This window comes from Crinia signifera, chromosome 12, assembly GCF_055691185.1.
Source record: "Crinia signifera chromosome 12, ASM5569118v1, whole genome shotgun sequence".
Lineage (NCBI taxonomy): Eukaryota > Metazoa > Chordata > Amphibia > Anura > Myobatrachidae > Crinia > Crinia signifera.
The window spans coordinates 75962971-75987008 of NC_139228.1; the positions used below are offsets into that span (position 1 = coordinate 75962971).

Sequence of the window (24038 nt, forward strand, 5' to 3'; positions counted from 1 at the left end):
CACACCCTCTCCTCCCCTGTCACATGACAAGGTCACTTAGCCCACTTTAATGTTGACCTAACTCTAATCAATCTGGGTCTGAGTCTGGATCTGGGTTGGTTACAGTGTTCACATTTGATTTTGACAACGTAGTACAGAGCTATACTGTATAGTCCTGCCCGCCAAGACTTTTCTATGCGATTTACACTATACGGGAGAACGCATCGGGACGGAATGTAGGGAAACCATTAGATGCCCATTTGATTATCTATTCGATTTAAATTTTATTTTGCTTCTATAACCAAAATCAAATAGAAAAGCAGTGGAAATCTCACCGTATGTACCCTCTATTACAGTGGAACCAAACACCTTGGCGCTGTATCTGCTATCGGACACAGAGCCTTATTATGCACAGTGCAACTGGGGCGATGGTCATGAGGCGCCCACACATAGCTACATTACCAGCATGGGGTACTGTGAACTGGGGTTTCTGTGTGGCATAATGTGGACGGGGGACACTACAGTGTGGTGAAAACATTTTTGGCTCTGGGAGTATTTACACATTATACTTTTTAAGAGCTTTGCACAGGCTCCACAGGCTTCCATACAGAGATTGGTTGTCTGATATCTCTAGCCATCCACCAATCCGCATTCGGATGGCCATTCATTGGCTGCAGCCTGGGAGGCAGGTAATGAATGCTGCCTGGCCATTCTGGTTGGGTGTAATTCACAATCAGAGGGGCTGGGCACATTACCTACCTTCATCCAAAGAAGCTCCAGAAGCAACACCCAAGATCACCACTGCTCCAAGGCCCATAGCATCATGGGGCCCTTGGCAGCTACTAGTGGGCCCATACCTAAATGGGGGTGGGGCTACAGTGGATCATCACATTTTGGGGGCATGGCCAGCATGATCACGCCATCGTTGTCACGCCCCCGTTGTGCAATGCCAGTATTTCAGGCATTGCACAGTGGTAGGCGAAGCTACAAAGATGCAATTCTAGTCCAACGGACCGCCCAGGGGAGGTGGTTATAGGTGACGGACAAAATTCCGGGAGGCTTGCCCCCATTTCCGGAGGGCTGGGAGGGGGACCCGATTTCCAGAGCCCTCCTGCCCATTCCAGGAGGGTTTTTAACCTCTTTCGCTCCTCCTATCCTGCCTACCCTACCCCTCCATCTGTTCCTACTTATCCTATTGTTTTTCGTTCGTCCACCCACCTCCTTTTAGTCTGTTAACTCTTATGAGTAGGGTCCTCCTTCCTCACGTACTCACCCTACCTCTTTACCTCACCAGTGCTCCTGCCCTGTTCTTCCCTCCCTCTACTTCATCTTCAGTCTCCTCGACAATTTCGACACCTACTTCAGAACTGATGCAGATTTTAGTTCTACCAGCTATACCCCTATTTATACTGTATTTTATCAACACACCCTGTACTTTACCTTGTCATTTGTTTTTTGTTTGCTATGTACGGCGCTGCGGACACTTTGTGGCGCCTTATAAACGAACTACTATGAAATTTCCAGTCTGTGCAAATGTAAGTCTGAACCTACTAGTTATGTGCAACTGAGACAGGCTGATTGACTTCACCATTGATGTTGCACACCCTACGTGAAAACGCCTGGGTGCCCCCCTTCTTTTTTTTTTTTTTTTTAGGACAGTCCGTGAAAATGGCCAGTTAGCACCCCAAACGCGCGCAGTCATTTCATAATCGCTAGATATGCAAATTCGCTGATCAACTCTAAATCGTTAATTGGTGGCAGACACAGGCCATTAAAACCATAAATATCAATTTGATCCACTCCAACAGAGTTAAATGCACTGCCTCCACCCATCTGGGCTGACCACATTCATGTAACAGGCTTGTTTTACAGTATACCAATTTATTGCATTTAGGTTAATACACTCAGAAACTCACTGCCGCATGCAGGACAGGCAACTATTACTGGAAGCCATCTTGGTTGTGGCACCGCCCCTCCCTCCCATGGCAGCACACTGACACATGAGGCGATACCCTTGCACCGTCCCCGGCCAGAGGCTTGTACTGGATAGTCAGCGCTGTGATCAACAACAACTCTCTTTTCCCGCCGGATCTCGCGATATTCCCCGCCTCTCACGCGCTCCATTGGGCGGCCGCCTGGACGACGAAGATTGGCTGGCTGCCCGCCCGCCGCCAATCAGAGGCGGTCCGCAGCCAATGGCCGCTGAGCATTCCGGTAGGCGTTGCCCGCCCACAGGTAGGACGGTCTCTCTGGGTGCGAGGGGCTCCAGCTCACAGCGCCTCCGTCCGTGCTAGAGCTAGAAGGTTCTTGAGGTAAGTAGCGGCGCAACGTGGTCGGGATATCACGCCCCCATTTCCCCAGGTATTTACCGCGTTCATTAACGATGATTAGTGAACGTCTGATAATCGTAGAATAATCGATCCCCTTCACCGTGTAAACATCGCCCTCCCGCCTGTGTGTGGGGCGGATTATTGTCTGTGAAACCATTGGTTATTTTTGTTTGTTTGTTTTCTGTCCCCTCCCTTTTTAATTATCTCTCCGCTCTGTGCTTGCAGGTTCGCCGGTTGGAGGGTGTCTCCCGCTTGGCTGAAAGGGTGTTTAAATCCCGGCTCGCTCGGCCCGTGTGCAGTGTCGTGGCCAGCTCTGCGCTGTGCCGTCCATCCCTGCGGTGTATCCATTTCTTCATCCTGCCTCCGTTCATCGCACCCGAGGGCGAGCAGCGTTGTGTTTATGTCTTTATTGGACGAAAACGGTGAGTACTGGTGGTGGCGGCGGCGTGGGGCGGAGGAGGGGGGAGGGACGCGGCGGGATGTGGATGTAAAATGGCGGCCGTGCCTCGTGACTGGAGGACGTGACGCAGGTTGCTGGGGGAGAAGGCGGAGGGGAGCTCGGGCCTCGCTGAGGGATTCGGGTGGGTACCGGGAGAGGGGGGGAGGCACACCCGGGTGAGTGAGTGGACTCCAGCAGCTCTGGCTGGCGCACATGATGGGGGGGGGGTAAGCTGCTCCGGGAACGGCGGCTGGGGAAGAGAGTGCGCATGCGCGGTGCCATTGGGCTGACTCAGTACTGCAGGTCTGAGTCATGAGGCGCTCCCCCCTCCTCCCCTCTGTAGCCCCTCTCCTGCACCCTCTATCTATGCATCCTGCATTAGGGAAGGGGGCCCCCTATGGCTGCTGTCTGTGGCACTGCAACTCTCAGCATGCCTTGTTTTGCCAGTGAGCATTACTGCTTATGCCCTGGGGTGCATACAGGACCAGAGTGGTTTAAGATAACCGGGGTCGATAGTTGGGGGTTGGTATAAGTAAGGGGCAGAGTCGGGCCTGTGCTCACAAGGGCACCTGGAGGCGGACTACATGCACCAGCAGTCAGCCTGGGGGTGGAGGCGCTGGCTCCAAATTGCTTTTGGGGCTCAATACTTTGAAATGAGTTAAATTATTGAGCAACAGGAAGTCCTCAACTGTGCACCTTTCGCTGCATAAGCTGGTGGTCTGCAACAATGTGACCGACGGTGGTGTGTGCCGCACGTGTTTAACATATTATTACGAGTGCAGTATATGGCAAATAATTTATTCTTCATTTTGTTTGGCTGACCATGCTATATGCTGGTGTAGACAGTTTAAATTGTCACCTTGCAGGGGGAAAAAAAACGCAACAGCTGGTGCTCTGTCTGCTGACTGCCTGTATTGAGAACAAGCAGAGGATGATGCAACATCAGGAGTCATGCTTAGTGCAGGGGAATGTGCTGCAAGGAGACCTGTCAGTTCCTTATCTTGAAATTCTGACCCAGTTGGTCAGCGTGGTGCAAGGCATTTGCTAAAATGCACGTGCAGTTATGTGTGAAAGTTGTTGTCAATGATGGGCATAGTATTACATTTATTTAAAGTTATTTTATGTAGCGCACACATTCTGCAGTGCTCTACAGAGCATATTTGAATGTTCCCATCAGTCCCTGCCCCATTGTAGCTTACAATCTATATTCCCTACCACACACGCATTCACTCTGGTTAATTTTGTCGGAAGCCAATTCACCTACCGGAATATTTTTGGACGGTGGGAGGAAACCAGAGTACCTGGAGGAAACACATGCAAGCATGGGGAGAATATACAAACTCCACACAGTTAGGAGTCAAACCCATGACCTCAGCCATGTTAACCATTACACCATCCATGCTGCCCAAAGAAGTTTAATCTATTAATTTTTGCATGGTGTTTCATATTCAGTTTCCATTGAAGTGGGAATGGATCATTTGGTCTACAATGTGATGGTCAACATGGGCAAGGCTGACCGTGAAAAGGTCGACATGGTGCTTACTCAGCCAAATGTCGACATGGACACTGAAATGTAGCGTTTTGTGGCTTGCCATGCTTTGGCACAGTGCCTCGCTGCGCACGGCACACTATTTTATTCTCCCTGCATTCAATAGTGGATGGTAGGGCATGAAATACCACACGTCGGCTCCAAAAACAGTTAAAAAAAACCGCATGTCGACCATCATGCTGTAGACAAAATGACCATATCCCGCTGAAGTAGTTGGTGTCTGTAGTTCTGTGTGGTCAGTCATGCTTGTTCTGGGCCCCCATTTAATAATTTTTTGGCAAAATTTGAAATGTTATGACAAATTATTATACCGGTAATTGATTTTTTTTTTTTTTTTGCCCACAGAGCTGTTGCGCAGCCATTGGTACCTGTATTGGGGAAACATAGCATACAAACAAGAAGCTCACAGCCTCGCTGGCGAAATTATTTTCATGTCAGAGACCGAGAACTGTTGCACTCGTTTATGTCATCCAGTCTTCTCCAGACAGAAGATACCAAAAAGTTGCAATCCAAGATCTTTTCCTCTTATTGAAAGAGCCACTAATAAACAGAGATGTCTGTCAACGTCAACCGCAGTGTTTCCGATCAGTTCTATCGGTACAAAATGCCCCGTTTGATCGCCAAGGTAAATATTTTCTCACTGGTTTCCTGCCCAGAGCCTCTACCATCTCTGTCGTCGGGGGGGAAAACGTTGCTCATTCTGAAATGTCTTTGCAGGTAGAGGGCAAAGGAAATGGAATAAAGACAGTAATAGTCAACATGGTTGACGTTGCAAAGGCGCTTAATCGGCCTCCAACGTGTAAGTAGTTTTTTTTTTTTTCTTCCAAAAATGCATTCATTAGAACTGTTCATCGAGATGAAAATATTGAGGCATATAATCATTCTGCGTAGCTGCCTTTGACATTGTTATTGTATAAAACCAGGATTTTTCCTGTTGGATCAATACCATTATTGTTTGATTTCTTAAGTTGTTTTTTTTTTTTTTTTTTTTTGTGTTTTACTTGTATGATCAAATTTAATCTGATATTCTTGTGAAGCTGGGTGTGGTTTAACACTACAGCTTGTCAAAACGTAACTTTTGTGAGTCAGAAGAAATAATAGCGTAAGCACCTTCAGGTTATCCATACTGTAGGATGCAGCCGATTTAAATCTGACCCATCTTCGTTAAATGCAGCTGTTAAACTTTACGTTTGAATTTGCCGTTCAGATGAGGGCGGTCTATTTTAATTAAAACCTGACTCATGAGGTTGCAAGCTTAACTCTCAGGATCCGCAACCTCTAGGCCAGTTGCAGGAAATAACTGGTCAAGAATGGAGTTCTCATATCTTGCCTTGGGATAGTCTATTTATGTATGTTTATCGTAACACTTACCCCTCACACCAGCCTACAATCCCAGGAAAATTTCTATGGAGCAGGGTTGTTCCCGGGGTCCTGGCTGGTGTGAAGGGGTAGGGGGGTACTCACCCGGGTTGCCGGTTCTCACTGTGCTGTCAGGCCGGGGATCCACACAGGCGGCGTATGTAGATGATGCAGCTCTCCGGTGCCCTCACTGCAGCCGGGCAGCTGCGTCCTCTGCACCCGCCATCTTAGTGGATCCCTCGCCTGCACTGAGGACCAGCAAACCGGGGTGAGTACTCTGTACCTCCTACCCGCAGCCATCCCGCCTCCTCCCCACACCAGAAAATGCAGGGAATTTTCTGGTGTGAAAGGGGCACCCTGGGAATGCCCTGGCACGATCCCTGGGCCGTATTCCTGGGTGGGTCCCTGCATTTTCTGGTGTGAAAGGGGTATTATTGGTCAGCCTTTGTGAGTGTGCTCTATGGCTGTAAAATGTATTTTAGGAACATTAAATATTTGTGAAGATCATTGCATAATTTTCGAACTAGTGTGTGTGTGTTTGTTCTTGGGCTGTAAACTAGGTTATGGGGCCTACACACGGGGAGATCTGCTGAGTGATGCTAGATCGCTCAGCACATAGCGTTGTGCCCCAGAGCGGTCTGTCAGGGCCAGTGTTCCCCAGTGAGAACACTGTCCCTGACACAGGTGATTACAGATGTATCCAGCATGCTGGATATTAATTGCCGGGTGATGGCGCCACGCATCGCTATGTCCCCTACACACTGAGCGGTGTAGGGGGTTTCTCTAAGTGATCTAGTGAGATTGCTTAAAGCCCCATAACTGCTATTTGTTGTGCAAGCGCCATTAGGCAGCACGTTGTAACTGACTTGAGAGAGATGTATCGAACCTTTTTTGATAGAGAAAAACTGTTGCCCATGCCTTTTTAATTTGATCAGTTCTCCAGTCTGTAAAGCTATAGAAACTGGTTGCTATGGGAAACTTTACTGTATCGCTTAGATCAGGCATGGCCAAACTGGCCCTCCATCTGTTGTGAAAGTACACGTCCCAGCATGCCTTGCCACAGTTTTAGCATTCCCTAATAGAAAAACTGTGGCAAGGCATGATGGGACTTGTAGTTTCACAACAGCTGGAGGACCATCGTTTGGACATGCCTGTCTTAGATGTACCCCCCCCCCCACACACACACTCCCTGGATTTAAGTCTCATTTCTATTTTTAACAGATCCCACCAAATATTTTGGGTGTGAGCTGGGAGCACAGACCCAGTTTGATGTTAAGAATGACCGTTTCATTGTCAATGGATCTCACGAGGCAAATAAGCTGCAAGACATGTTGGATGGATTCATTAAAAAGTTTATTCTATGTCCCGAGTGCGACAATCCTGAAACTGATCTGGTAAATGTGAATTCCTTTATTGCGGAGTAAAAACCTTTTTTGTTTTTTAGCTTTCTGACCATTACTTATGGTTACGATCTCGTTAAAGAAGTTAAGATGTGTATTAACATGAAAAGTTTGGTGACTGGGTGGGGTGTTCGGCTGTATAAACATGTCAATATGGCAGAAACTGTTATAGTAATTCACTCCATCCTGACTTCTCGTACATGCTTTATATGCAGTGATGCATGTTGACTAATTGTGTGTCTGTCATTGCAGCATGTCAATGCAAGGAAACAAACGATAGGCAATTCCTGTAAGGCGTGTGGTTACAGAGGCATGCTGGACACCAAACATAAGCTCTGTACTTTCATTCTCAAAAACCCACCAGGTAAGTGCACGGTGTATCTGGGTCAGGATGTACTTGTGCGATCATACATGTTTGATGACTTTATAGCTGCAAATAGATATTGCTGCTTTTCACTGTTCCGTTGTGGCTCCTAGCATCAGCTTTTTTTTATCCAGCTTTACTTTAATGCGGCCAATGTTGTGGCGGTTAGGCTGACATTGCTCTTGGCATATTTGCAGAGAACGCAGATGGTTGTTCGGGCAAAAAAAAGGAAGATAAAAAAAAGAGGCTTAAAGAAAATGGTTCTGTATCCAACAGCGAATCAGCAATACTAGCTGAACTTAACCCTCCACATGTGGTAAGTATTCATAGCAGGCCACTTAGAGACATAGAGACACTTTTTTTTAGAGGTATTGTTACTTTACATGTAGGCCTGTTGTCTTGCACATAACTCCTTGCCTGTTAAGGCAACAAATGCCATTACCCTACTTTCACAGTGCAAACATTGACCCAATGATACTGCAAGTGTGATAGGATTAGGTGCAAGTGGCATGTGTTTAGGCATACATGGGTAGTGTCCCGCTGATCTAGCGGGGCGCGGGACCCTAACCAAATTATAAAGGGCAAAATGTGCCATGCTAGAACAGCCTGCTGCTGATTCGCAACGGGAGCGCCGGGCTTCAACGTAGGCTCTGGGCTTCTCCCGGCAGTTAATTTGGCCCGCCCATTTTGGTGATGTTGTGGCCTGGGCCTGCCTCTTTTGGTGATGCTGGGGGCCCAGTCCGCCCCTTCCTTAAAGGAACACTATGACAGTGGTTCCCAAACTGTGTGCCTAGGCACCCTGGGGTGCCTCAGGACACTTGCAGGGGTGCCTTGGGTTGGTGGACCAGGATCAATTCATATTATTTATGGTCAATGTACCAGGCAAAACCAGTGCTTGTGGCTGCCAATCATAATATATGTGGACAAACAGAAGTAAATCCTTTCCCTCACCAGATAACTGACATATAAACACAATGCACTTCATTTAATATTTTTTTTTCTGAATTTCTCGATAAGAAGCATTTGGCCTAGGGGTGCCTTGAAAATATTTTGATGCTTTAGGGCGCCGTAATTCAAAAAAGTTTGGGAACCCCTGCTATATGGGTTTGTGAGGTAGTGCAGCACATGTAGGCATGGCTGTAGTGCCTCAGACGTACAGATCAGCATTACATCACAGGTGCTAAAAAAGCATGCGCAATGTCACTGATGTGTCCGATCCAACAGATCATGTGTTCAGTAGATTCCGATGAACACAGATCAGCTGTCAAACACTTCTGATTTGGCCTAGTCATCAACATATCAGGTGATATCGGATGAAAACATCAGACCTGTGTAAGGGGAACTACGTAATCTTAAGTGTGCAAATATATATATATATATATATATATATATATATATATATATAAATTTTTTTGGGGGGGGGGGGGGTAGTGTTAAAGTACTGTATTTGTGCTAATACAGACTAGGAATGCATTAAACGTGAGCATCTACTAAGTGTGTTGTGTTTCTTAAGGCGGATGATGACGATGAAGACTGGGGTGAAGACACATCTGAAGAAGCTATGAAACAAAGAATGGAGGAAATAAGTGACCATGCAAAAAACCTGACTCTAAGTGAGGACTTGGAACGCCCTGTAGAGGAAAGAGTAAATCTGCTGTTTGACTTTGTAAAGGTAAGATTATTATGCTGACTGCAGGACTCCTAGTGCTTTATGAATTCACGTTGGTCCATGTTCTGCTTATGTGGGGGGGGGGGGTGGGAAATATACCAGAGCACTCCGTGAAGGCTAGGAGAACCACAAGGTTTCCTATGACAGGAAGTCCTCGGGGGGGGGGGAGTACTTTTAGACTTGGTCTAATCTTGTATTCTCTTACAGAAAAAGAAGGAAGAGGGTATTATTGAATCATCCGATAAAGAGATTCTGGCTGAAGCTGAAAGACTTGATGTAAAAATGTTGGGGCCTCTGGTCTTAACAGAAGTTTTATTTGATGACAAGATAAGAGAGCAGATCAAAAAATACAGACGACTCTTCCTGCGTGTAAGTATACAGTGTGAGCTCCCCGCTGCTCTATTTGTAAGGCTAATAACCGTTCGGATTGGCTATTGTGCAGTGTTAAACATCACGTGCAAGAGAACTTAATGTAATGTAGCGGAATAGACATGGCTACCGTTTATAACTTAACGCCGACACTTCATGATCTCCTATAGAAGTCCCATAATACTACATTTAACTTATTTACCTTTGACCTTGAAGGTATTGGGAATACAGGTTGGGTATCCGAATATAAAAAAAAAAAAAACCGTGGTTTTTCAGAATATTTTGGTGGGGGTTTTTGTGTCCCGCTCCTTTTTTTGATACTTGCCACGTCCCCCGGTGGGCTTCAGGATCCTCTTCAGTGGCATCTCTGGTCACCGGCACGCCTAGAAATTCGGGCAGTGTCCCCCTAGGACTGCGAAAGAGGATCCTGAAGGCCGCCAGGGGACCAGGTAAGTATGTTAAAAAAAAATAATAATAATCAGAAAAATCCTTTGGTCCCGAGCATTTCGGATAATGGAAACTCAGCCTGTAGTACATTGGTCAAATGGCTGTGACTTTTTTTTTTTTTTTTTCTACTTGCAGTAAATAAGATGTGATTTACACTGTGATCTTTAAATACTGTTCTTGTGGGGAAATGCTAAAGCTAAGCACCTGAGTTGCATAATACGGGCGTGGTATTAGAGAGCTAGGCCACATATTGGCACAATGACTTTCTTCAGTGCTGTTCAGGTGGCAGTATTGGCATGCTGTGGTGCTCTCTAGAGCCTGCAAGCAATCTGTTAATCCTGCTAATGCAGTGTGTTAGGACTTTCCATTGGTGAGACCCTTATCTGCATCATGTGAATAAATAATTTACGATAAAGCATAAAATATCTAATCTCTCTGCTTCTCAGTTTTGCCATAACGATAAGAAAGCACAGAGATACCTACTCAATGGCTTTGAATGTGTCGTGGATATGCACCAGTCACACCTTCTTTCCAAAATCCCACACACCTTAAAGGAAATGTATGATGCTGATCTGTTAGAAGAGGAGGTGATCTTCAGCTGGGCTGAGAAGGTATGGAAATGTCTGCCCCCTTGTAAAAAAGCATACAAGGGTTGTATTGGGGGGGGGGGGGTGGGGTTTGTGACTGACTGAGCACAAGTTCACTGTAGAGTCCAATCTGCTGCTTAATAAGAGGTGTTCAGTCCTTAATCTGGGGTTTTTATACTAAAAGAAAATAATTGTAGAGCTGGTTTGGAAATGGAAAGTTCATGTTTGGGTGTGTGTATACAACAGAAAAGAATGATGTGCGCAAACACCTTAAAAGAAATGTCCACGGAAGGGAAGTTACTTTGCCCCAAATGTGGGGAAGCAGTTCTTTGTACAAGCACTCTGGGTTCTTCAACCCGGCAGCTCCACACAACCTGGTTTCCACAGGTGACAAATTTGTTCTATAAAAGAAATGAATAGGAGCGCTCCATAGTGCAGATAAAAGATGGTACAATATTTTATTTCCTTTAAAACACTGGATCACAAAGTACAGAATCACGTACCACAGCGGGCCGTTAGACAGAACCGCACCGTTTACAGCATGAGGGTTCCCGTGGGGAAAGGATTTGAGCAGCGGCTTCAGCTGATCCTTGGACGAACAGGAATGATGACGCCAGGCCACGCCCCTACGCGTTTCATCACTAGGACTTCGTCAGAGGGCTGGCCTGGCGTCAGTCAGAATCCTCTCTTAAAGCCCATTGTTCTCACTAGAGGATTCTGACTGACTGATTCTCTATCACTTCTATACAATTCTACATAGCGCCAACCAGTATTAAATCATGTTAATAATCTATAAATTTATATATCCTATTATAAGTTACATGAGGTTATAATACTGACCTGACCAGTACAATTGTTTAAAAGTGTAAAAAAAAAAAACCCTTTCCATTTCCAAACCAGCGCTGCCTTATTTTCTGTTTGCACACAGTACACACGCCCCTTATATTGCTATGGAGCTAACCTGTACTTCCCATGGCGTTATATGTTAGCCTAGTAGATGCAAGTTACAGTTGGGAGAAGCAGTAATGTTATGTATGCTTATAGCGCCCATGTTGTGCCTTCCGTCACCATGCATCAATGTACGTTTCTATCTTAGCCATCCAAAAAATATGTCTCTAAAGAGCTTGCCAAAGATATCCGAGCGAAGGCAGAGCCCTTCATTAAATGGCTAAAGGAAGCTGAGGAGGAGTCTTCTGGCGACGACGACGAAGATGATGACGATGAAAATCTTGAGGTAACGCATTGTTCTGCTTCGTATATTTGTAGCAATAATATGATCTCTTTAGGCTGTAGTAATGATCTGTCAGTGGTTCCCAACCCTGGTCCTCAAGTATTCTCCCCCCTCAACAGTGCATGTTTTCCAGGTCACCCAGCAGGTGCACTCATTATTCAGACACATTTTAAAAGATTCACAGTTGAAGCTAATTATGTCACTTGTGATTCTGTGTGGAGACCTGGAAAACGTGCACTGTTGGGGGGGTAACTTGAGGACCAGGGTTGGGAACCACAGATCTGTGTAATGTGGGCTGCTATGGTCCATGGCAGGGGTGGACTAACGGAACCAACAGTTCATGTTTTCCAGGCCATCTGTGGCTCTGTAGCATGTATTGGTTGGATGTGACAGACCGTAATGACAACACCTGTGTACCAGCTAGGTGATCTTGAAAATGTAAACTAGATCCTAGTACGGTTTTAGACACCCCTGGTCTATGGCATTGTCCTCATTAAACTGATGGAATGGGGCTGTCCTGTTTTGAGGCTTTTGTAACTGTTGACCTTGTTCCCACAGGTTGTCTATTCCACATCTGTGAGCGTTCCAAAAGTGGAGACCGTGAAATCGTCTGTTGAAAAGGATGACGACATTGATATTGATGCCATTTAAAGTGAATCTGGTTCAAGTTGTTCACTTTCTGCTTTCTATGCCTGAAGTGCAACATGTATGTGATTTAAGCTGTGCTAGCTGAACATCATGCTAAGCTTTTGTATGCTTTAAAGTTTCTTTCTACTGTGATTTGGTCTTCAATAACTAAGCTTCACTAATTAAAGTGCATAAAAAAATAAGAACAGACTGTTTTGTCTATAGCATGTAATTCAATTTTAAAGTTTAGTGTTAACTGCACATTTATACAGTGTTTGAATAAAGGTTTTGTTTTTGGTCACTAGTTCTTATTTTAATGACTAACTCTTAATATGAGATTAGATTCACCTGTGTGTGTGTGTGTGTGTGTGTGTGTGTGTTAAAGATCACTAGGTCAGAGTTTACCATTGGTGCATTAGTAGGGGATGTCCAATACCTTTAAAGCAGGCATGTCCACACTTGACCCTCCAGCTGTTGTGAAACTACAAGTCCCATCATGCCTTGCCACAGTTTTGCAATAGGTTTAGCGTTCCGTAATTGCAAGGCATGCTGGGCTTTGTAGTTTCACAACAGCTTGAGGGCTAAGGTTGTATGTGTCTGCATTAAAGGATCACCAAGTTTTTAAATTGCATAAAGCCACTTTCATGTACATTTGGCATTATCCGTTATTTATATAGCGCACTCATATTTTGATGTGCTAGGTGTTAACCATAGATGGCCAGTGCTTCATCCACAGTATGGTTAAAGCCAAACAGCATAGCTTTGAGCTCTGTGTAGAGCAGGCATTCCCAACCACTGTCCTTAAGGCACACCAACAGTGCATGTTTTAGTGATATCCGCGGAAGTGCACATCGCATTGGCAGAATCGGTACGTGTGTGGGCACCTTATGCGCCAGTAGCAGAACAAATCGTGAGCCACTTTAAAATAAGAACATTAACATCCATTTTTTTTTTTTTTTATTTAACCCCTTCACGACATTTGACGTATATATACGTCATGGCCGGGAAGTACTTCCCGACCGTTGACGTATATATACGTCATGGCTTAAAACTGTCGCTGCGTCTAGAGACGCAGTGACAGAGGGACGATGTCTGCTGTCCCTGACAGCAGACATGTCCGTGCATGCCCAGGGGGGGCGGCGATGCCGCCCCCCCGTCGGCGATCGCTGTGATTGGCTGTTCATTGTGAACAGCCATTCACAGCGTTTTCTGTGTCACCGGCGAATAACGTTCGCCGGTGACACGGGATCGGAGGTGATTGGTGCTGTAAAGTACAGCACCAATCACCGCGGGGTGTAAGGGTGACACTGGTCTCACCCCTCCCGCCCCCAAAGGCCGTGATTGGTTCGTCGGTCCGACGGACCAATCACAGCCATGGAGGGGGGTTTAAACTAACGGTGACTGCACTGCAGACGCCATTCCGGTCTGGAATAGCGTGCAGTGCGGTCACCGTGCCCAGCTGCCGCCTATACTGACCAGAACCCATCCAAAATACTTACCTGATCATTGATATTGCTTATGCTTGTGACATCTTGTGACATCCTGTGACATCTTGTGCTGCTGCGATTTATTAGATAGAGAGAGAGATAGAGAGGCCTAGTGCTATATTTTGTGCTGCTGCAGTGTGATAGAGCTATAGATAGAGAGATAGAGAGAGAGATAGTGACAGATTGTGCTATATATTTTTTATATAACTGAAAGAGAGAGAGATAGAGAGAGGTAGAGAGGCCTAGTGCTATATTTTGTGCTGCTGCAGTGTGATAGAGCTATAGAGAGAGAGAGATAGAGAGATAGTGACAGATTGTGCTATATATTTTTTATATAACTGACTGCTGCCCCCCCTTTTGTGCTGATCAGTATAAATTAACTGATCAGCAACTTTTTGGGGGCGTTTTTTTTTATATATAGATATACCTGTCAGTGCTGCTGCTGCAGTGTCATAGAGTGATAGATAGTGAGAGATAGAGAGATAGAGAGAGATAGTGATAGAGAGTGCTAAATTTTGTGTCTGCTGCCCCCGCCTTTTGTGCTGATCACTATATCTGAGGTGATCAGCAACTTTTTAGGGGTGCAGAGGTTTTTTTTTTTATATATACCTGTCAGTACCACCAAAGGTTGTGCACCTGCTGCCCCTCACTGGTAATCAGTGTCGCATCACTGATCACCTTTTTTTATTTTTTGTGAGTGCTGTGGGGTCTTTTTTACATTTTTTTTTTTACACACACTGTGATTTTGTGTGTCCTGTGGCCACTGTGCGCTGATCAGTGACGTACATCACTGATCAGCTTTTTCGGCACAGGGTTGATCTATTTTTTTTTTTTTTTGATCAAATTCCTGTTGCCTTTGAGCGCTGTTCAGTGACGGACGTTACTGACCAACATCTGTGCTCAATTTTTGGCGCAGGACCTTTTTTTTTTTTAACCCCTTCCATTTTTTTTTTTTTAACCCCTTCCATTTTTTTTTTTGAACCCCTTCCATTTTTTTTTTTTTTTTTGAACCCTTCAATTTTTTTATTTTTGTATTTTTTTTTTTTTCTGCACTACATACATACACACTACACACTACATACCCCCCGGGTTGAAATAAAGTTTGTACCCCCTCCTACACTATACACGTGTTGAAACATTTCACTACCAGTAACACAAAAATATAAATGGCATCCCAAATGTCATCCCAAATGTCGTCCCAGTCATCCAGGAGAATGTATTCGGTGGAGGAGGCATATGCCATGCTTGCCTCTGACTCTGACACAGCCAGTGAGGCAAGCGGGGAATTTGAAGGATTTGTCTTAAGCTCCTCTTCCTCCTCTGATGATGAGGGACCCCCTCAAAGACGCCCCCGTAGAGCAGCTGAGACCCCCCCCCCCAATAATTGATCTCGTATGGACCCCACCACCAGACAATTTTGAGCCCCAGGTTCCTGAGTTTTTGGCCATCCCAGGAATCCAATTTGATTCAACAGGTCTCAGAGAAATTGACATTTTTAAATTATTTTTCTCTGATGATTTTATAAATTTAATGGTGGACCAAACTAATTTATATGCCCAGCAGTTTATTGCTCAAAACCCCACGTCATCATTTGCTAGGTGGACCCCTGTAGATGCAGTAGAGATGATGACGTTTTGGGGTCTGGTGTTACATATGGGCATAGTAAAAAAGCCACAAATTAGGCAATATTGGAGTACAGATGTTCTGTACAGCACCCCATTTCACCGTATGGCCATGCCCCGGGCTCGTTTTGAGGCAATCCATAAATTTATACATTACACCGATAATGCACAGTGCCCACCCAGAGATGATCCCACCTTTTGACAGGCTATTCAAAGTCAGGCCGGTCATTGATCATTTCAGTGCCAAATTTGCAGAGCTATACATCCCTGATAAATGTATTAGTATCGACGAGTCCCTTATACATTTTAAAGGAAGGGTTAAATTCCGCCAGTACCTTCCCAGTAAGAGGGCAAGGTATGGCATAAAAATGTATAAGCTGTGTGAAAGCACCACAGGGTACACCCACAAGTTTAGGGTATATGAAGGGAAGGATTCAAGAATTGAACCACCAGAATGCCCCCCCTCCCTCGTAGGTGTTAGTGGAAAAATTGTCTGGGATTTAATGCACCCCTTCCTGGATAAGGGTTATCACCTCTATGTGGATAACTTTTACACCAGCATCCCCCTGTTTAAGGCCCTTGGTTCAAGAGGTACAGCAGCTTGCGGTACTGTGCGCAAGAACCAAAGAGGCCTCCCTAAAACGCACATTGCCCAAGTAATGAGAAGGGGTGAAAGCAGGGGAATATGCACCGAAAATTTGTTGTTGGTCAAATATAAGGACAAGAGGGATGTCCTTATACTGACAACAATTCATGGAGACAGTACCACCTCCATCCCTGTACGAGGTACCAGTACCCACACCTCAAAACCAAATTGTATCCTAGATTACAATAAGTACATGGGCGGAGTGGATCTTTCAGATCAGGTACTGAAGCCGTACAGTGCCCTGCGGAAAACAAATATCTGGTACAAGAAGCTGGCCGTGTATATCATCCAGATGGCACTGTATAACGCTTACGTGCTATTCCGTTCTACCGGCCAGAGGGGGACATTTATGCACTTTCAAGAGGAAGTCATAAAGAGCCTAACATTTGGGAATCAGCAGGCAGAGGGCCCCAGTACTTCTAGTACTGGCCCCCGTATTGTACCAGGGCAGCATTTTCCCAACGAAATCCCCTCCACTGCAAGAAAGGGCAGGACACAAAAAAGGTGCAAAGTTTGCTATAAAAAGGGAATAAGAAAGGAAACTATTTTCCACTGTGAAACTTGCCCCGACAAACCCGGCCTATGTATAAAGGAGTGTTTCAAAATATACCACAAATCTATGGATTATTAGGTTCATCATTTCACCGTGCTTCGGGGGTCTTGCTAATGCCACATAGCACCCACCATTCATTCCACCAGAATCTGAGCTGCAAAAAACAAAAATCACTCCTTCCCTTCTGAGTCCTGCCATGCACCCAACTGGTATTTTTTGGTCACATGTGAGGCATTGCCGTACTCTGGAGAAATTGGGGCACAGATTTTGGGGTGCTTTGTCTCCTTCATTCTTTGTGAAAATGAAAAATTTTGAGCCAGAAGTACATTTTTGTGTAAAAAAATGTATTTTTTTCATTTTCACTGCCCAGTTGTACCAAAATTGATGAAACCCCTGGGGGTTTGAAATGTACACTATACCCCTAGATGAATTCCCTGAGGGGTGTAGTTTGCAAAATGGGGTCACTTGTGGGGGGGTTCCACTGTATTGGTAATGCAACATAGCACCCACCATTCATTCCACCAAAATCTGTGCTGCAAAATCCAAAAATCACTCCTTCCCTTCTGAGTCCTGCCATGCACCCAACTGGTATTTTTTGGTCACATGTGAGGCATTGCCGTACTCTGGAGAAATGGGGGCACAGATTTTGGGGTGCTTTGTCTCCTTCATTCCTTGTGAAAATGAAAAATTTTGAGCCAGAAGTACATTTTTGTGTAAAAAAATGTATTTTTTTCATTTTCACTGCCCAGTTGTACCAAAATTGATGAAACCCCTGGGGGTTTGAAATGTACACTATACCCCTAGATGAATTCCCTGAGGGGTGTAGTTTGCAAAATGGGGTCACTTGTGGGGGGGTTCCACTGTATTGGTAATGCAACATAGCACCCACCATTCATTCCACCAAAATCTGTGCTGCAAAATCCAAAAATCACTCCTTCCCTTCTGAGTCCTGCCATGCACCCAACTGGTATTTTTTGGTCACATGTGAGGCATTGCCGTACTCTGGAGAAATTGGGGCACAGATTTTGGGGTGCTTTGTCTCCTTCATTCCTTGTGAAAATGAAAAATTTTGAGCCAGAAGTACATTTTTGTGTAAAAAAATGTATTTTTTTCATTTTCACTGCCCAGTTGTACCAAAATTGGTGAAACCCCTGGGGGTTTGAAATGTACACTATACCCCTAGATGAATTCCCTGAGGGGTGTACTTTGCAAAATGGGGTGACTTGTGGGGGGGTTCCACTGTATTGGTGCTTTGGGAGTCTTGCTAATGCAACATAGCACCCACCATTCATTCCACCAAAATCTTTGCTGCAAAATCCAAAAATCACTCCTTCCCTTCTAAGTCCTGCCATGCACCCAACTGGTATTTTTTGGTCACATGTGAGGCATTGCCGTACTCGGGAGAAATTGGGGCACAGATTTTGGGGTGCTTTGTCTCCTTCATTCCTTGTGAAAATGAAAAATTTTGAGCCAGAACTGCATGTTTGTGTAAAAAAATGTAATTTTCCATTTTCACATCCCAGTTGTACCAAAATTGGTGAAACCCCTGGGGGTTTGAAATGTACACTATACCCCTAGATGAATTCCCTGAGGGGTGTACTTTGCAAAATGGGGTGACTTGTGGGGGGGGTTCCACTGTATTGGTGCTTTGGGAGTCTTGCTAATGCAACATAGCACCCACCATTCATTCCACCAAAATCTTTGCTGCAAAATCCAAAAATCACTCCTTCCCTTCTGAGTCCTGCCATGCACCCAACTGGTATTTTTTGGTCACATGTGAGGCATTGCCGTACTCGGGAGAAATTGGGGCACAGATTTTGGGGTGCTTTGTCTCCTTCATTCCTTGTGAAAATGAAAAATTTTGAGCCAGAACTGCATGTTTGTGTAAAAAAATGTAATTTTCCATTTTCACATCCCAGTTGTACCAAAATTGGTGAAACCCCTGGGGGTTTGAAATGTACACTATACCCCTAGATGAATTCCCTGAGGGGTGTACTTTGCAAAATGGGGTGACTTGTGGGGGGGTTCCACTGTTTTGGTGCTTTGGGAGTCTTGCTAATGCAACATAGCACCCACCATTCATTCCACCAAAATCTTTGCTGCAAAATCCAAAAATCACTCCTTCCCTTCTGAGTCCTGCCATGCACCCAACTGGTATTTTTTGGTCACATGTGAGGCATTGCCGTACTCGGGAGAAATTGGGGCACAGATTTTGGGGTGCTTTGTCTCCTTCATTCCTTGTGAAAATGAAAAATTTTGAGCCAGAACTGCATGTTTGTGTAAAAAAATGTAATTTTCCATTTTCACATCCCAGTTGTACCAAAATTGGTGAAACCCCTGGGGGTTTGAAATGTACACTATACCCCTAGATGAATTCCCTGAGGGGTGTACTTTGCAAAATGGGGTGACTTGTGGGGGGGGTTCCACTGTATTGGTGCTTTGGGAGTCTTGCTAATGCAACATAGCACCCACCATTCATTCCACCAAAATCTTTGCTGCAAAATCCAAAAATCACTCCTTCCCTTCTGAGTCCTGCCATGCACCCAACTGGTATTTTTTGGTCACATGTGAGGCATTGCCGTACTCGGGAGAAATTGGGGCACAGATTTTGGGGTGCTTTGTCTCCTTCATTCCTTGTGAAAATGAAAAATTTTGAGCCAGAACTGCATGTTTGTGTAAAAAAATGTAATTTTCCATTTTCACATCCCAGTTGTACCAAAATTGGTGAAACCCCTGGGGGTTTGAAATGTACACTATACCCCTAGATGAATTCCCTGAGGGGTGTACTTTGCAAAATGGGGTGACTTGTGGGGGGGTTCCACTGTATTGGTGCTTTGGGAGTCTTGCTAATGCAACATAGCACCCACCATTCATTCCACCAAAATCTTTGCTGCAAAATCCAAAAATCACTCCTTCCCTTCTGAGTCCTGCCATGCACCCAACTGGTATTTTTTGGTCACATGTGAGGCATTGCCGTACTCGGGAGAAATTGGGGCACAGATTTTGGGGTGCTTTGTCTCCTTCATTCCTTGTGAAAATGAAAAATTTTGAGCCAGAAGTACATTTTTGTGTAAAAAAATGTAATTTTCCATTTTCACATCCCAGTTATACCAAAATTGGTGAAACCCCTGGGGGTTTGAAATGTACACTATACCCCTAGATGAATTCCCTGAGGGGTGTAGTTTGCAAAATGGGGTCACTTGTGGGGGGGTTCCACTGTCTTGGTGCTTGGGGGGTCTTGCTAATGCGACATAGCACCCACCAAAATTCCACCAGAATCTGAGCTGCAAAATCCAAAAATCACTCCTTCCCTTCTAAGTCCTGCCATGCACCCAACTGGTATTTTTTGGTCACATGTGAGGCATTGCCGTACTCGGGAGAAATTGGGGCACAGATTTTGGGGTGCTTTGTCTCCTTCATTCCTTGTGAAAATGAAAAATTTTGAGCCAGAACTGCATGTTTGTGTAAAAAAATGTAATTTTCCATTTTCACATCCCAGTTGTACCAAAATTGGTGAAACCCCTGGGGGTTTGAAATGTACACTATACCCCTAGATGAATTCCCTGAGGGGTGTAGATTGCAAAATGGGGTGACTTGTGGGGGAGGTTCCTAACTTTTAGCACTTATGGTGCCTAGAAACCTACATGGTGCCTAAAAAAAAATCTCATAAAAAGGAGGCTCCAAAATCAAGTAGGTGCTCCTTCTATTATGAAGCCTGTGGTTTGGTCAACGTGCACACTAGGGCCACATATAGGATATTTTTGAAAACAAAAGAATTGGGGGAATCAATTTTTAGTCACATTTCTCTAGTAAAATCTACTGTATTCGTTAGAAAAATGTATTAAAATTGAAACTCTGCAAAAAAAAAGAAATTTTGAAATTTCACCTACACTTTGTTTTAATTCCTGTGAAACACCTAAAGGGTTAACAAACTTCCAAAATGCTGTTTTGAATACTGTGAGGGGTGCAGTTTTTGAAATGGCATCATTTATGGGGGTGTCTCACATACAAGTCCCTCAAAGTCACATCAGAACTGAACTGGTCCCTAAAAAAATCAGTGTTTGAAATTTTCATGAAAATTTGAGAATTTGCTATTCATATTGTAAGCCTCCTAGTGTCCAAAAAAATTAAAAGGAAGTTGAAATAATGATGGAAACATAAAGTAGACATATGGTCTATGTTAGTTATTAACTATTTTGAGTGGTATGATTATTTGTCTCACAAGCAGAAAATTTAACATTTTGCAAATTGCTAAATTTTCCATTTTTTCACGATATTTTGGTATTTTTCACAAAAAAACACAGACTGTATCGACGAAAATTTACCACTAACTTGAAGTACAATGTGTCACGAGAAAACAATCTCAAAATCACTGGGATAAGTAAAAGCAAAAAAAAGTTATCCCCACTTAAGTGAGACATGTCAGATTTGAAAAAAAGGGCTCTGTCATGAAGGCACAAACTGGCTCTGTCATGAAGGGGTTAATAAAAAAAAATTGGGGATGCAAAGGGTTAATAAACAGTGACGATAATTTGACCATAATTAAATTCATTGTGCTAACATGGACTTTCAGGGGTGAGTTGTGGGCCCAGGTGCAAAATATAATTTGGCCAGCTCAAGGGGAACGAATGCCAAAACACAGCTCTGAGAAGTGTATGGGCACCTTAAAATAGGAGTTCTTTTGAAGATGAACGAATACGATTCTATCTAGTATCTTCTAGCAGGCTTTCCCAACCACTGTCCTCAAGGCACACCAACAGTGCCGGTTTTAGTGATATCCAGGCTTCAGCACAGATGGTTTAATCAGAATCCCTCAGATACTAATTAAGTCACCTGTGCTCAAGCCTGGATATCTACAAAACCTGCACTGTTGGTGTGCCTTGAGGGCTGTGGTTGGGAATGCCTGGTGTAGAGCATGTACTTTGGACACCAAAGGCTTCACCTAGTATATAGAGTAAAGCTGTGTACACACGGGGGCGATATGGGCAGAAATCACTTGGAATATGGTCGCAGGCGACCATATTGCCAGTGATGGGAGTGTGCCCCGGCGTGCGTGCTCCCGTTTAATCGCTGGTCCTGCGGACCAGCTGATTACCTCTGCGGCTCCCCCGGCAGAGGTTCCCTTTCATCAGTGACCATCTCTTGTCGCTGATGAAAAGGAGAAACTGAGCAATATATTGTTCAGCCATATATTGCTAGCAATATATCTCCCCCGTGTGTACGGGGCTTAAGTTTATTTGCACTCTTCAATTACATCACAAATACTTTTTTTTATTTTGCCTATTTTCCCTTTTTACATACATACCCACCCTAGTTTGTGATAAAGGTGTGTGTGTGTGTGTGTGTATGTATATACTGGCCGATGTATCGGTTGTTCACTGGGGTTGATGGACCATAGGCCGGTGTGTACCATCAATATAGCTGAATGGTGTAGTCTACAGATATCTCACAGCCGCACCCGATAAATCCTGAAGATCCATTGGAGCACAGTCCTGTGTACGTGCGATCCGCCAACCACCTGTACAGTGATTGATACTGAGAAGATCTGTTAAACTTTTGCCTTTTCGATTAACAATATTTACCCAGGTTATTACATGGGTTGTGTTTGTGTGTCAGGCTTGAACACCTGTTCGATCCCTTGATTGTAATGAATGCTGACTTCTCTAGGCCATGGGGGTATTAAATTATTGTTTTTTTTTTTTTTTTTGTCCATAGCATCCCAATCTACTTCTAGAATATAATCGCATCTGGTTGCCCATAGCAACATTCCGTGGGAAACCGAACTTCCTTCTTGGGTCCATCATAAGTATGTGATGGCAGACCTTATCGACTTTTTTTTTTTGTACTTTGACTGCATTTTTCAGCTTTGTGGGGGCAAATCGATATGGACAAAGACTTGCCAGCCGATTAGCTGAGTGCTCTTTCAGCCAATAAGTGGCTAGATTTTTTTTTTTTCCTTTTTTTTACTTGCGATCAAAATGCATGTGAAAAATGGCACATTAAGTGCTAAATCGTAAGTGAGCTCAAGGGGAATTTGGTCTGACTTATGTATCGGGGTTTTTAGTCTTGATCTATTTCCAGCTAAATGTGTTAGGCCTCAAATCGGTTATAATAAACACTGGAAGAATGGTTTGTTTCTATCACCATCTATTGTTGAATAATGGTATTGCATGAGCAGGGATTTTTTAAGCTTTTGTGTTCTCTAAAATGTTTGTTTCTTCTACGTACTTCATGGCAGCCGTATACAATGGGTTTATCCCCTCTTCCCCCTTTTAATTAGACAGGTAGTTTTTCATCCTAGGATCCGCTCTTCCTCTATATAGCTTCACTCCACCCTATGTGCTTTAGTCTTTTTCCTGTCTCCTAGTTTAGTTCAGGTAGTAGGTTTGTTATTTTATAGTATTCTGCGGTAGGCTGTCTGCTGCTGCACTGGGTATGGCGGTGCTTTGCCCCTTAAAATGTGTCTATGCTGGTAGCTGAAGACACTAACCTGCAGTGGAGGCAATTTGTGTTAAGCCTGCTGTTATGGAGGTTCTGGGCGGCTATGGAGCGTATGGTGACCTCGTGGTATGCTGCCTCATCTCCCCGTGTTCTCCGGCTGCAACTATTTGCTGTGTGTGTATCGCCGGGGGTGTGTCATGGGCCGGAAGATGCGCCTGGCTGGGAGCCGGAAGTATGCGCCGTGTGCGTCACCAACAGGAAGAGGCGCCTGGCTAGGAGCCGGGAGTATGTGCTACGTGCGTGTCACCGGCCGGCTAGAAGCTGAAAGTATGCCTGGACGCGCAGCGTGCGTTCCACGTGGCCGCATGCGTTCCAGGTACAGGAAATTATCTTTATATGCGCCTGGCCGGTGTAAGAGGCGCACGGTTAGCTATGGAGTCTGCAGTGATGGAAGATGCATCTGTGAAGGCTAGTGCTGGGCTGCCCAGGTAAGTCCTCTGATGAGGACTAGGTTTTTTCTTCATGTATGGTTTAGTGAGATTAGTAATAGGGTTCTTGTTTATTTGTAGTGTGCTTGCTGTCTCTAAGAAAAAGGTGTGTAAGAAAAAGAATATCCCAAAATTGCCCAGCTTGTGACAAATCAATCATTCACTGGAGAGGGTACTCTTTGTCAGGATTGTGCACAGAAACCTACTGCACCTAGTGCATCTTCACAACTTACAGAGCTTATGGCTTGGATGAAGAAACATTTTGTTACCTAGGATGAATTCTTAAGTAGTAAAAAGTCTTAAGTCTTGCAGTAGTCCAGACCCTGATGTGGATGTAGACTCTGTCGGTATGGCGACTGATGATCCAGACACTAGTGACTCTACTGCAGAGTCTGGAGAGATTGTGGAAGATGACCGATTGTTTAACCTTGATTTAGTTCAAGTGGTGTTG

General features: G+C 44.6%; 1 protein-coding gene across 2 annotated transcripts; it reads left to right on the forward strand.

The window, feature by feature from the left end:
* Positions 1–2137: 2137 nt before the first annotated feature.
* LOC146050486 (eukaryotic translation initiation factor 5-like) lies at positions 2138–12651 on the forward strand. 2 transcript variants are annotated; one of them, XM_083167528.1, is made up of 12 exons: positions 2138–2291; positions 2535–2731; positions 4643–4922; positions 5015–5096; positions 6878–7050; positions 7309–7420; positions 7618–7736; positions 8934–9092; positions 9297–9458; positions 10352–10516; positions 11589–11726; positions 12282–12651. In XM_083167528.1, the coding sequence occupies exons 3-12, from the start codon at positions 4851–4853 to the stop codon at positions 12372–12374; spliced, it is 1275 nt and encodes a 424-aa protein (XP_083023654.1). In that variant the 5' UTR covers positions 2138–2291; positions 2535–2731; positions 4643–4850; the 3' UTR covers positions 12375–12651. The 2 variants fall into 2 exon arrangements, with proteins under 2 accessions (XP_083023654.1, XP_083023655.1); XM_083167529.1 differs by lacking the exons at positions 2138–2291; positions 2535–2731 and adding an exon at positions 2874–2890.
* The last annotated feature ends 11387 nt before the right edge of the window (positions 12652–24038 follow it).